Source organism: Zygotorulaspora mrakii, chromosome 3 (genome assembly GCF_013402915.1).
Source record: "Zygotorulaspora mrakii chromosome 3, complete sequence".
Lineage (NCBI taxonomy): Eukaryota > Fungi > Ascomycota > Saccharomycetes > Saccharomycetales > Saccharomycetaceae > Zygotorulaspora > Zygotorulaspora mrakii.
The window spans coordinates 1,020,970-1,033,667 of record NC_050721.1 but is presented as its reverse complement, the minus strand read 5'-3'; the positions used below and the strand labels follow the sequence as shown (position 1 = coordinate 1,033,667).

Sequence of the window (12,698 nt, the reverse complement as noted above, 5' to 3'; positions counted from 1 at the left end):
TATTGATCATCATGTCTATATTTTTATATTTTCTTATTTTTCTCATATCTCACATCTCACATCTCACTCACATCTTAGCATTGAGAAGCCAGCTACAAAATAAAGTGCACGAAAGATGGAAACTTTATGAGAGTAAACAAATACGCATAAACGAGAGTGGTTCGAAAAGCTTTGAGTTGGGAATGGATACTCTTTTGAAAAAATTCAAGTACGTTCAATTACAGTTAAACGCTCCCTTTAATTAGGTTTTTACTAACATTTATGTGCCCCTACGGCGGTATATCAGCGATTCTCGCAAAAATGATTCAGATATTGAAGAGAGAATACTCCTCAAGGAAAGAGCTAGTGAACCCAATGCCTTCAGTTTAGATTCAAGTAAAAGAAACTATGACAAACAATTCTTTCCAATGTATCAACATCGATTGACTACTTTAAAGAAGCGTACAAGGAAAGAATGCGAAAGGAAATGGGATGACGACTTCAGATTGAATGGCAAGCCTGTAGTAATGAAGTCAAAGGTGCTTGATATTAAAGGAAATCAGCCTTGTTGGGTTATTGGAAGTATATATTGTGAAATGAAATATAAACCGAACATTTTGGAGGAAGTAATCAATGATGTTTATGGTGCTCCTGATCTCACAAAAAGTTACACCGATCCTGAAGGCAGTGATGAAATTATGCTTGAGGATGAGAGCGGACGTGTTCTGCTCGTTGGTGAGTTCATCCGATCAACTCCCTTTGTTACAGGTACTGTGATAGGTTTATTAGGTATGGAAGCTGATGCGGGAACATTTCAGGTTTTGGATATATGCTACCCAGGACCACTTCCGCAAAAGCCATTAACTTTCGAAACAAGTACTGGATCAGAGTTTTCAGGATCACCAAAAAAAATTGCATTGGTTTCCGGTCTGAATATTGATACAACTTCACCTAATCGCTTATTGAAGCTGCAACTTTTGCAAGAGTTTTTAATGGGTAGAGTGTCAAGTAAAGAGAGAATATTGAACATAGGTAAGGTGATAATATGCGGAAATTCCGTGTCATTTGAATCGAAAGATCGGAGCTGCGGGGAGATGATTAATTGCCTGGAAGAATTTGGGAAGTTTCTTGGGAATATACTGCAAACCATTCCTGTTGCGTTGATGCCTGGTGAAAATGATCCTAGTGATAAGACTTTACCACAACAACCCTTGCATAAGGCCCTTTTACAGTCGTTAGAAAGTTATTTAACTGAGGAAAATCAGGATATTTTTGATCTAATCACAAATCCCTACAAATTTGAGGTTGAAGGAGTCAGCATACTAGCAATTTCTGGCCAGAATATCAATGATATATGCAAATATATTATGCCCTACCAACGTGATGGTAATAATTCAGTACAGCATGATACAACCGAGCATCGAATGGATTTGATGGAATGTACGATGAGGTGGCAGAATATTGCTCCTACTGCGCCTGACACTTTATGGACCTATCCTTATCAAGAGAAAGATCCTTTTCTTCTTGATGAGTTACCTCATGTATATATAGTTGGAAATCAACCAACTTTTGGATACCGGGATTTGAGCATTGGTGGAGCAAAAGTGAAAATCATTTCCCTGCCGCAATTTAGTTCAAGTGGTGAAGTTGTACTCTTGGACCTTGCTACCCTGAAGTCAGAAGTAGTTAAATTTGAGATTTAACAGATTTATATACATGATGTCCAGGAAAAAGCAGTTCCGACGTAGCATTTCCAAAAGGCAAGCCCGAGTGCTGATTAATGAGCTCTTTTATTTATTCTCTTTATAGGCGCTCCTCGACCCTTCGAATTAGCATTCGACCCGTAAGAGTTGTCTGTGTGGGCCTCTGCATATTTCAGTGTTCTCTTTGCTGCAGAGACATCAATTCGATCTAACAGTTCACATGAGAGCTTTGGTATAATCGGCTGACATAAAATAGAAATAATTCGAGATGTTTCCATACACGTATATATGATCGCATCCTGTTCCTTCGAGTTTCTAGACCACGGCTCAGATAGCTGAATTAAAGTGTTAGCTTCGTCAATGAGTGACCAGACGGTCCTTAATGCAGCTCTCAATTGAAAACTGTTTATACAATGATCCAACAACAACGAAAGCTCCGAAAGATTAAGAAAAATCTGTTCAATCTTTTTCTTTATCATTGACTCACTTTCAAAAACGTTCTGCACCGATTCCTGAGTCTCTCCGTTTGAGAACGTAGAAACTGCCCTTTGAAGATTGAATTTATTACCGCAGCATCTGTTGATCAAATTTCCCCACTTCATAGCCATCATTTCTTTTACCTTAAACAGTTTACTTTCTTGAAAATCTCCATCTTCCTCCAGCTGGGAGTTTTCAAGCAAAAACCATCTCAAAGGATCTTCGCCGTAGTATTCAATCATTTCTATGGGGTCGACCACATTTCCCAAGCTTTTTGACATCTTAAATCCGTCACAGAGCCAGTGACTGTGAACCACAATTCTTTTAGGTAATGGTAGGCTCGCCGCCATCAAAAAACTAGGCCAATATATCGTATGAAATTTTATTATGTCTTTGCCTATCAAATGAGTAGTATTTTTCCACCATAACTGGGGATGCAATTTGGAGTTTTGATAAGGATTTCCTTCCATATTATGGCAAATCGCGTTAGTCGGTACTAAGTTATTCCTTGATATCGCATCAATTCCGCCAATTGATGAAATATAATTACAAAGAGCATCAAACCACACATAAATCTTTTGAGAAGGATCTTGGGGCACATCAATGCCCCATTTCAAACGGCAGGATGGTCTAGATACAGAAAGGTCTTGTAAAGCTCCTTCACCAGTCAATTCTTTTAGGATCTGCTGGCGTTTCACTTCCGGACTTATGAAGCTAGGATTATTTGAGATATGAGACACAAGCCTATCCTTGAAAGCTGATAGTTTGAAAAAATAGTTTGTCTCAGAATGATAGACAACATCGTTATTGGATTCTGTATTGATGTACTTGCGTGAGTCTTTTGGATCTGGAATCACTCTAGATTCGGGATAGAAGGTTTCGTCAGATATTGAGTACCAACCACTATGTTGCCCCTTGTAGATGTAGCCATTTTTAAGGCATAAATTCCATAATTTTTTAACATTGATGACATGATCTGGATCCGTAGTTCTTATGAACCTTGTGTACTTAATATTGGCATTTTCATCTAAACGTACAAAATCTTTGTAGAGTTCATCGACGAACTCTTTTGGATTCGCATAGTGCATATTCATGCTTGCTAATTGAATCTTGAGACCATGCTCATCAGTGCCTGTGGTAAATAAAGATCCGTTACCTTTGAACAATTGCCACCTATGGAACACATCACAAAGAAGACTTGAGTATAGATGACCTAAATGGGGCTTTGCATTTGGGTAGAATATCGGAGTAGTAACATGAAAGGCGTGTGAATATAATCGGCAATTTAAAAGCCTCCTTGTCATTTTTTTGGTGCAATTTTCCTGGATTTGAGTTGTTAACAATTTTTGCAAGAGGATAAAGACAGATATATATATAAAAAATGGGAATTTTTCAGAGCATCTAGTACTAATAAATAAAAAGTGGTCTATTGGACTAGACGACTTCGAGATAGCTCTGCTTTGGTGCAGTACTGATTAGAAAGAATGTATAAGCGCCTACTCTTTTAGACACAGGTCGGGAAAGACACATGCTTCGGAAATCCAATGGGTAGGTTTAAGCAATTCTATGCCATGGAGGAGCTCCCTAAATAACTTACGAGAATCGTTTATTTTGTTTATATGATATTGTTTTCTATACAAAGATGACCATGAGAGCAAAAACGCTATAATAGATCATCAAAGGGTAGGCAATCAATGCTCTTGCACCATGTAATTGGAGTAAGGAGTTTAAAAATGCAGATGATGACCAAGTGCTCCAGAAGACGAAAAAGGTCCCTAAACAATAACCCATCTTGTTGTTTAAAGATTGGAAGACACCAATTAATGATAAAAAGCACAATGGTAAAAAGCAGTAACCTAGAACAGAAGCTGTATTGAAGAACTGCAATTTGACAGGACTTGAGCTCTCATTGTTACCCATAAGCTTTGAGAGGTTGTGAAGAGAAACTGTTCCAAAAAGTGCAACACCATATATGTATCCAAAATGGACTTTTCCAGCTAATAGTAAAAATAGGCCAAATAACAAGAAAAAAATCAAAGGTCCTGCTAAATCAGCGTCATTCAATATCTCATCCGATAGTACTTTCTTAAAGATTGCTGGATTGAACACAATCCTTGTCTTAGTTATTATATGATCAAAATTTATCCCAATCTCTTCCAGTAATGGGGGCTCGTGGGGGTATCCCTTGGTAGAAAGTGCATTCAGTACGCCAGTTGGTAAAGGATCTGGTGATACGCCCAATCCATTCTGGCCATTATTATTTGGAGGAGCATTGTTCTGGAACGACATCGAGCCCTGTGGGAAAGCGAACTGGCCCGATGGTTGAAAGAACCCTGAGTGTCCACCTTGCGTGTTGGCAGAGTTATTATAAAACGACATTATCGATTAGACAAGTCGCTGGAACAACGTAATAGGCGGTCCTTTGAACTTTTTACTTGCAAGGTTTGAAGGTTTTTCGTATATTAGATTTTCAAATATTTCGATCTTCGAATTTCAGTTGTCAATTCGCGAACATATTTATGCTTAAGCCACGTCTCTTATAAAACGAACAAGAACAGAAGCAGTATAGTTATGCTAGACTCATCTTGAGTTCAATAGTAAATTATTCGGAGCTTATATAAGATTTTATGTAATCCAGGTGCTGCATATTAGAGCCGCATGCCTTGAACATATTTTCTACTCACAAGATGAACGAAGTTTCTTCTCTAATACCTCTAAAACATCCTCCATAAAATTCAGTAAGACCTCTATGAATCAACCATAATAGCGACTATATATCAATGGGGTGTTTCGATAGTTTTAGTTTTTTCATGATTACGTTTTTTTTTAGGTATTGTATGTGGTATGTGCTATTCAGAACATAAATTTCTGTCGTCTCAATGAAACAACAAACAGAAAAACAAGAGTTGAATAAAAAAGATGGACCCAAAGGTGTTTTCATAACGCTGTTATTTAGCTATAGAGCTACTTCCTTCAGTTGAAAAGAGAGAATTGAAAAAAAACGACAACTGCAGGACTCGAACCTGCGCGGGCAGAGCCCAAAAGATTTCTAATCTTTCGCCTTAACCACTCGGCCAAGTTGCCTCTTAAATTTAGATGTTAGTAGAGGCGAGTTTGAGGACTATACCGTCTATGAAATGTGGTGTGCCTAGGTTTGATTGTATTGATCGTAATTATTGTAGTTATAGTAGCGCATGATAAATGTAAAGGTAAAACTATAAAAGAGATCAGCGGCCATTAGCTATTACTATACTATTACTTACAACTACAAGGTGTTGAAATATAGACCGATACTGTAAGATATATGAAAGTGTTGAAATATAAATCGAGATTGTAAGATATATTAAAGAGATGACTTATAAGCATCAGAAATATGACAATTGGTCTGTAAAACAAAATAAACGAAGTCAGATAAAACCCTAACAGAATGTCAATCGATACTGGAAAGATATCGGATGACAGTCTATCGCGAGACGTTTACAACTCAGGAGTCTGACTACGAAGGAGTCTATGGAATGAAGACGAAATAACAGTTGTACTGTGGATTCTATGGGACTAGAAATGGTGTGATGACGATGAGAATTCTTCACTCGTCGTCCTCTCTTATGGTTCAATAGGTGCGAAATGCTAGGTATAAATACTGACGTATTTTCCAGATATTAATCCAAGTTCAATTAGTTTTATCTCAATTCATGATATAGAAAACCAAGGAATTATATATCTCTATAATTGAATATCATAGTATCACCATCAATGTCAAACCGAGTTACTATCGACAACGCCGAAGAAAGCTTTCTTCCAAATAACGAACAGTGGGATAACTCCCATCAGTTATTAAAAGACTATTCAGTTATTTGAATTAAAGCTCAACTTAAGAATACATGATCACCGTTGCAAGAGCTCTAGCTGCGAATTTCAGCTCTACCCAATGAACTCTCTTCAGTTTTGTTGAAATATAAATTGATGATAGAGTGTGCTGATTCATATTCCGATATAGTCAAGAGATAAAAAATAGACGGCCTGAGAGAAACGAAGATGAAACTCTCAGAGTGATCCTGCGAAACAAATATTCAGGGAGTTGATTAACGGGTGTTTTGACACTGATAAAAGCATTAAAACGTTTAGGCTGTGGTGTAGAATTTCTTGCCCCGAGTTATACCAATGACCAACTGAGATCAAGAATATTCAGAGAGTTAAACTGATATATTGAGACAGGTACAAGCATTAAACCATTGGAATTGTAGTGTATAATTTCTTACGCCTAGGTCGTGACTTTGAATTCATGTAGTAACTATGTCTACGAGCTTTCTCCCTCTTCTATGTAACATAACACGAAAAGGGAGCGATACAGAAAGTCCTCTTTGTATACGCAAAAAATGCACTACGTCGAATCATTAAGGCATGTATTATCGCGGGTAAACAATTTCACCTTTCGTTGAACGAGAGACCAAAGTACATGCAGCATATCCGTCGATTAAAAATTGCACCATCTTCAGATACTAGACATATGGCATGTGACTGAGGCCGCCTTACTGATTACTAGTTGATAATGTTGTTGCTATGTTCCTGCTCAAACAAAGTGACTTTCCTGCTCAAACAAAGTGACACTCTTAAAACATACATGTGTAACCAGAGTAAGTTCAGGTAGATCAACATTGCAAAAAACGCTGAAAAAAGTGATTTTACGCTATCATCCTACACGGATTATCTTTTAAAGCTATGAAAAAAGTGATTATGAACCACATTTCACGGTTCTGCAATGCATAATATATAGAATGCCTTGCTATCAGGTCAAGTTCCATAGTGTGGGTATAACGTAACCTGTTCTGTGAGAGGGCAATTGAACTACTAAATATATAAGTGATCATGGGTGTTGTCGAAAAGATCAAAGCTATCGAGGAGGAGATGGCCCGTACCCAAAAGAATAAAGCCACGGAACATCATCTCGGCCTTTTAAAAGGTAAGCTGGCGAGATATAGACAACAACTGCTAGCAGATGAAGCTGGCTCATCTGGTGGAGGAGGAACAGGCTTTGAAGTTGCTAAATCAGGGGACGCTCGTGCTGTACTAATAGGATATCCATCTGTGGGAAAATCATCGTTGCTGGGTAAAATTACTACAACAAAAGCGGAAATTGCACATTATGCTTTCACAACTTTAACGTCAGTACCGGGTGTTCTGAAATATGAAGGTGCAGAGATTCAAATTGTCGATTTGCCAGGTATCATTTACGGAGCATCTGAAGGTAAAGGTCGTGGTAGACAGGTTATTTCAACAGCTAGAACGGCTGATTTGATCATAATGATTCTTGATGCCACAAAGAGCGAATATCAAAGAGTGTCATTAGAGCGAGAATTGGAAGCCGTTGGGATAAGATTGAATAAGGAGAAGCCGAATATCTACTTCAAAAAAAAGGAAACTGGAGGTATTAAGATTACATTTACATCTCCATCAAGGACAAATTTAACCGAGGAAGCAATCAAGTTATTATTAAAGGATTACAAGATTCATAATGCTGATGTTCTTGTGAGAGATGATAAATGCACCATTGATGATTTTATTGACGCTCTAAACGAAAAACACTGTACTTATACCAAATGCCTATACGTTTATAACAAAATCGACGCAGTATCTTTGGAAGAGGTCGATAGGTTGGCGAGAGAACCAAATACCGTTGTGATGTCATGTGAAATGGACCTCGGTTTGGATGACGTCGTAGAAGAAATATGGTTCCAACTGAATCTGAATCGTGTTTTTACAAAGAAGCGAGGAATAAAACCTGATTTTAGCGATCCGTTAGTCGTGAGAAGCAATTCAACAATTGGTGATTTATGTCACAGCATCCATAGAGAATTCAAAGATCAATTTAAGTATGCATTAGTATGGGGATCCTCAGCGAAACACTCCCCGCAAAAATGTGGACTCAATCATAAAATTGACGATGAAGATGTTGTTTCTCTTTTCACCAAATAATGTATAGAATGTGTAATATATTTAGGATCCGCATAACAAACAATGAACTATACGAACAAAACCGAAGAGATTTCGAAGTTTCTTTATACGTGCGCTGTGTAAGCTTGTTTACTGAAAGACACTTGGAAAGATTGCCTAAACTAAAGGTGCAAAAGGTATCTTTCCCTATTGTGCAAAGCGAAGACTAATGTGAAGCTCTTTTGCGTACCCAGTAAAGCCTGGAGTATGCAGGAGCTCCTTTCCCGGCGCACAAGTTTTCCTTAGCAGTCTGCGACTTCATTATTTTCGGAGTTGTGTTATCACATTTTCAACGCTTCGAAGAAATCTATGTGCCACATTTTTTAAATCACTTACTGTTGAAATATAGATCGATATCGTGCAAGAAATAAGATGTACTGAAGAGATAACTTAGAAGAGCCAGAAACAAGACTATTGGTAATGATACGACAAAAGAAGTGGTTTTTTATGATGAAGCTGTTGAAATATAAATCGATATTGTAAGATATATGAAAGAGATGACTTATAAGAATCAGAAACAAGACAATTTGTCTGTAAAACAAAATAAACGAAGCCAGATGAAGCCCTAACAGAATATCAATCGATAATGGAAAGATATCGGATGATAGTCTATCGCGAGACGTTTACAATTCAGGAATCTGACTAAGAAGGGATCCACAGCGTGGAATAAGAGATAACAGTTGTTCCGTAGGTACTATGGGACTGGAAATAGTGTAATTACGGTGAAAATTCCCCCTCGTGATCCTCCTGATGCTTCAATAAGCGCGAACGGTCAGGTACAAGCTAGTGCCAACAACTTCAAAGTTCACTTAAGCCCTCTGCACGAGGGAAACCCGCTTGCTCAAAAAGTACATCACGAGAGCTTATCTACGACAATAGTAACAGAAATAGTCAGGTTATAAGAAAACCGAAATATAAAGTGTGACACGGCCTCAAAAGTATAAGATGCTAACCCACCTTATTCTCAATCGCAATAAAATGGTTGTTTGGCCGAGCGGTCTAAGGCGCCTGATTCAAGATTCATGTAGAGCCTCGGTTCGAATCTTGTGTGCAGCAAACTGTCACACTTAGGAATCCTCAGGTATCGTAAGATGCAAGAGTTCGAATCTCTTAGCAACCACAATTTTTTCCATCTCATGCTGAGCAGCTTTGCCAGCGTCTAAGATCCAAACGCGACGCGAAAAGACGCGTCAAGGGGTGGCGTCGCGTAACGCGTTGACGTGCGCCTCTTGACGCGTTGTCAGCAGCTTACGCGTTTTTTGCGAATTACGACCTAAACGACTAGCACTGTAAACCTTAGTTCCGTGCACCGCGCTGTAGCACAAAGTTTCATCACTTTCAGTTCTCACCTGACGAGCTGCTTTGTCAAATCGTTAATGATTTAGAGCAGCAGGGTAAATCGAGAACAACGCTACCTACTAGGAATAAGTGCTACAGGCGGAAAAAAGTATTAGTGCGTTCATTATGTCAAGATAGCATGAATGTGCATGTTTGTGGCTGCCCAATACGCAGAGCAATGATCTTGGGATGTTTCACAGTACTTAATGCGTTCCGCGATGTAGTCGTGTCCTGCGAAGCCTCTGAAAACACCATCTAGATGGCCAAGAGGTGGATGGTAAGAAACGTCAACATGTAAACATGTAAATAACAACAAGACAATGTAATCGATGGTAAGTTTAAGCTTCGTGCCTATTATTGTATCATAATGTAGATTTATTTCATCTTGATCTTGCGTATAAAAGGTTGATTAGATAGCTGAATCCCTTTTTTTTGTCTCGTCAGATTATAACATGATTTTTTGTCAAATCACTTTTTTTCTTTTCGTGCTGCAACAAGATAAAGTCGGAAGGGTTTTGAATTATCATTCTGGGCATCAGTGTATCCTACTTACACTCGGTTGCTTGATATAAAGTGTTTAAACTCGAATTCATTACTTTTCTTGGGGTGTTCTCTTAGACACACAGGTTATAGACATACAGAAGACGCACATATAGAATTTAGACTACTACTGCTATACCATGGTTAAGGAAACTCCATCAAAGGTCGCTGCTAGTGCATTATCTGATTTGGAACTGAAAGATGCAAAAAATTTACAGTCTTCTCTAGAAGCTTTGCCTGAAGGTAGCAGAGTACACGAGGCAAAGAGTATCGAAGAAGAACAAAAGTCTTTAGATTTGAGATTGTCAAAGGCAGCTTTGGAGCACGCTCAATTCTTGAAATCTCATCAAGTTCATCGCCACAAGCTAAAGGAAATGGAAAAGGATGAACCAATCTTGGTGGAAAACAAACGTAGATTTGTTCTGTTCCCAATCAAGTACCATGAAATTTGGCAAGCTTACAAGAGAGCCGAGGCGTCGTTCTGGACTGCTGAGGAGATCGATTTGTCAAAAGATATCCACGATTGGAACAATAGAATGAATGAGAATGAAAGGTTTTTCATTTCCAGAGTTTTAGCATTCTTCGCTGCATCTGATGGTATTGTAAACGAAAATTTAGTCGAGAACTTTTCCGCAGAGGTTCAAATACCAGAGGCAAAATGCTTTTACGGTTTCCAAATTATGATGGAAAACATCCACTCAGAGACTTATTCTTTGTTGATTGATACATACATCAAGGATCCAAAGGAGAGCGATTTCCTTTTCAATGCAATTGAAAATATACCACAGATAAAAGAAAAAGCCGAGTGGGCAATCAGATGGATCAAAGATGAGGATGCCATCTTTGCCGAAAGATTGGTTGCATTTGCTGCAATTGAAGGTATTTTCTTCTCAGGTTCATTTGCAGCTATATTCTGGCTGAAAAAGAAAGGTTTAATGCCAGGTTTAACTTTTTCAAACGAGTTGATATGTAGAGATGAGGGTCTTCATACCGATTTTGCTTGTCTCTTGTTTGCTCACTTGAAAAATCAACCTGAGCCATCAATTATTGAGAAGATTATCACAGAAGCTGTTGAAATTGAAAAGAGATATTTTATTGATGCTTTGCCTGTATCACTATTGGGTATGAATGCTGACTTAATGAATCAATATGTTGAGTTTGTTGCTGATAGACTATTGGTTGCTTTCGGTAATGAAAAGTATTTCAATGTTACAAATCCATTTGATTTTATGGAAAATATTTCTCTTGCCGGTAAGACGAATTTCTTTGAGAAAAGAGTATCAGACTACCAGAAAGCTGGTGTCATCGCAAAATCAAGTAATCAAGAGTCTGAAGGTGGCGCCTTCACTTTTGATGAAGACTTTTAATTTTACTTTCATTTTGACTATTATTTTTGACTATATTTTTTTTTATTTATCGAGACAATATCTAGCTATATAAATAAACAGGTGTTCTTATTTTCCAGACTATGAATAATCTATGAGATGAGTATAATATAACTTTCCCAGAGGTTAATCCCTTTTGAAGGAAAAAAAAAAATAAATCGGGGCGAGCTGGGAATTGAACCCAGGGCCTCTCGCATGCTTGATTTGATTATCCTCAGTGTACTGAGAATTCGCCCAAAGCGAGAATCATACCACTAGACCACACGCCCTAATTATTTGTTATACATAAGAAATAATAATTAATCTAAGTCATATGAAGAGCTGCACGAGACTGTCCTTTTTTTGTGAAACCTTAATTCGCAAGGAAGAAGTTTTGGCGGGGCTTCCTTTCCTAATTTGCAACATTAAAGGGATAGTGTGCATGTTGATATAGATAAAGATGTTATATATATTGATATCCTAGTATAGCGGGAGAAGTCTCAAATCACCTGTGTAGCGATGATACGATAAAATATATAAAATCAGATGCCACTAAGCCAGAAAATCTAGCGAGCCTTCAGAGTTATCGGCTGATTCTTGTTGAAATATAAATTGAATATAGAAATACTGATTGATATTATGATAAAAACAAGCCACATCAAATATCCAGTCCGAGAGCATCAAAAATGAAAGTTTCACGGTGGAACTGCAAAAGAAAAGAAGTCAATGAGGTCCTAGCAGGATATCAATCGTCTCTAGAGAGTCGTCGGCTCATGTTTTGTCGCGAGACGCTAACAGTTCAGTGATTTGACTACTGAGGAACCTACGACCAGGAATTAGGAATCTACGACCAGGAATAAGAAATAACGACCTGTGCTATAGATTCTGGGAGACTGGAAAGATTGCGTAATCACAACACGAACTATGAACAGCAATAGGTGAAAATACTTGATTCATTATCCTTGTTATGGTTTAAGTGGTGCAGAATCCCAGGTATAGGTACTGACGACTTTTCCAGATATCCAATCTCATTTCATTCAGTTTTGATCTCATTCCATAATATAGGAAATCAAGGTCTTATATATCTCTATAAGTCGGAATCACAATACTAGGACCCATGGCTGAGCTAGCTAATGTCGCTAACTCCGAAGTTAACCCACTCTCTCAACAATCAGCGTCTACCTAAAACAACTGCAACAATTTCAATGAAGAAACAGCTTTCTCTACTTGGTCGCCTTTTGCTTGCCGTTCTCTAATACTCATTTGCTTACAGTGATCTTCTGATACAAACTTTTGAGGGTCTTTT

The 12,698-nt window shown here is 38.0% G+C and overlaps 5 protein-coding genes and 2 non-coding genes across 7 annotated transcripts; 3 read left to right on the top strand and 4 right to left on the bottom strand.

The window, feature by feature from the left end:
• Positions 1 to 182: 182 nt before the first annotated feature.
• POL31 (DNA-directed DNA polymerase delta subunit POL31) lies at positions 183 to 1,682 on the top strand (the record flags this gene model as incomplete). The annotated part of the gene is made up of 2 exons (XM_037288007.1): positions 183 to 208; positions 287 to 1,682. The coding sequence occupies 2 exons, from the start codon at positions 183 to 185 to the stop codon at positions 1,680 to 1,682; spliced, it is 1,422 nt and encodes a 473-aa protein (XP_037143902.1).
• A 74-nt stretch (positions 1,683 to 1,756) lies between these two features.
• Positions 1,757 to 3,463, bottom strand: MSM1 (methionine--tRNA ligase MSM1; the record flags this gene model as incomplete). The annotated part of the gene is made up of 1 exon (XM_037288006.1): positions 1,757 to 3,463. One exon carries the CDS (start codon positions 3,461 to 3,463, stop codon positions 1,757 to 1,759), a length of 1,707 nt encoding a protein of 568 aa, XP_037143901.1.
• A 328-nt stretch (positions 3,464 to 3,791) lies between these two features.
• YIP1 (transporter YIP1) lies at positions 3,792 to 4,538 on the bottom strand (the record flags this gene model as incomplete). The annotated part of the gene is made up of 1 exon (XM_037288005.1): positions 3,792 to 4,538. The coding sequence occupies one exon, from the start codon at positions 4,536 to 4,538 to the stop codon at positions 3,792 to 3,794; it is 747 nt and encodes a 248-aa protein (XP_037143900.1).
• Positions 4,539 to 5,161: 623 nt separating this feature from the next.
• On the bottom strand, positions 5,162 to 5,243 carry HG535_0Ctrna8S. Its single transcript has one exon. It is a non-coding gene; the product is annotated as a tRNA-Ser (tRNA).
• Positions 5,244 to 7,025: 1,782 nt separating this feature from the next.
• Positions 7,026 to 8,132, top strand: RBG2 (Rbg2p; the record flags this gene model as incomplete). The annotated part of the gene is made up of 1 exon (XM_037288004.1): positions 7,026 to 8,132. The coding sequence occupies one exon, from the start codon at positions 7,026 to 7,028 to the stop codon at positions 8,130 to 8,132; it is 1,107 nt and encodes a 368-aa protein (XP_037143899.1).
• A 2,036-nt stretch (positions 8,133 to 10,168) lies between these two features.
• On the top strand, positions 10,169 to 11,395 carry RNR4 (ribonucleotide-diphosphate reductase subunit RNR4; the record flags this gene model as incomplete). The annotated part of the gene is made up of 1 exon (XM_037288003.1): positions 10,169 to 11,395. The coding sequence occupies one exon, from the start codon at positions 10,169 to 10,171 to the stop codon at positions 11,393 to 11,395; it is 1,227 nt and encodes a 408-aa protein (XP_037143898.1).
• Positions 11,396 to 11,573: 178 nt separating this feature from the next.
• HG535_0Ctrna3P lies at positions 11,574 to 11,682 on the bottom strand. Its single transcript has 2 exons — positions 11,646 to 11,682; positions 11,574 to 11,610 (listed from the first exon to the last, which is right to left on the bottom strand). It is a non-coding gene; the product is annotated as a tRNA-Pro (tRNA).
• Between the last annotated feature and the right edge of the window lie 1,016 nt (positions 11,683 to 12,698).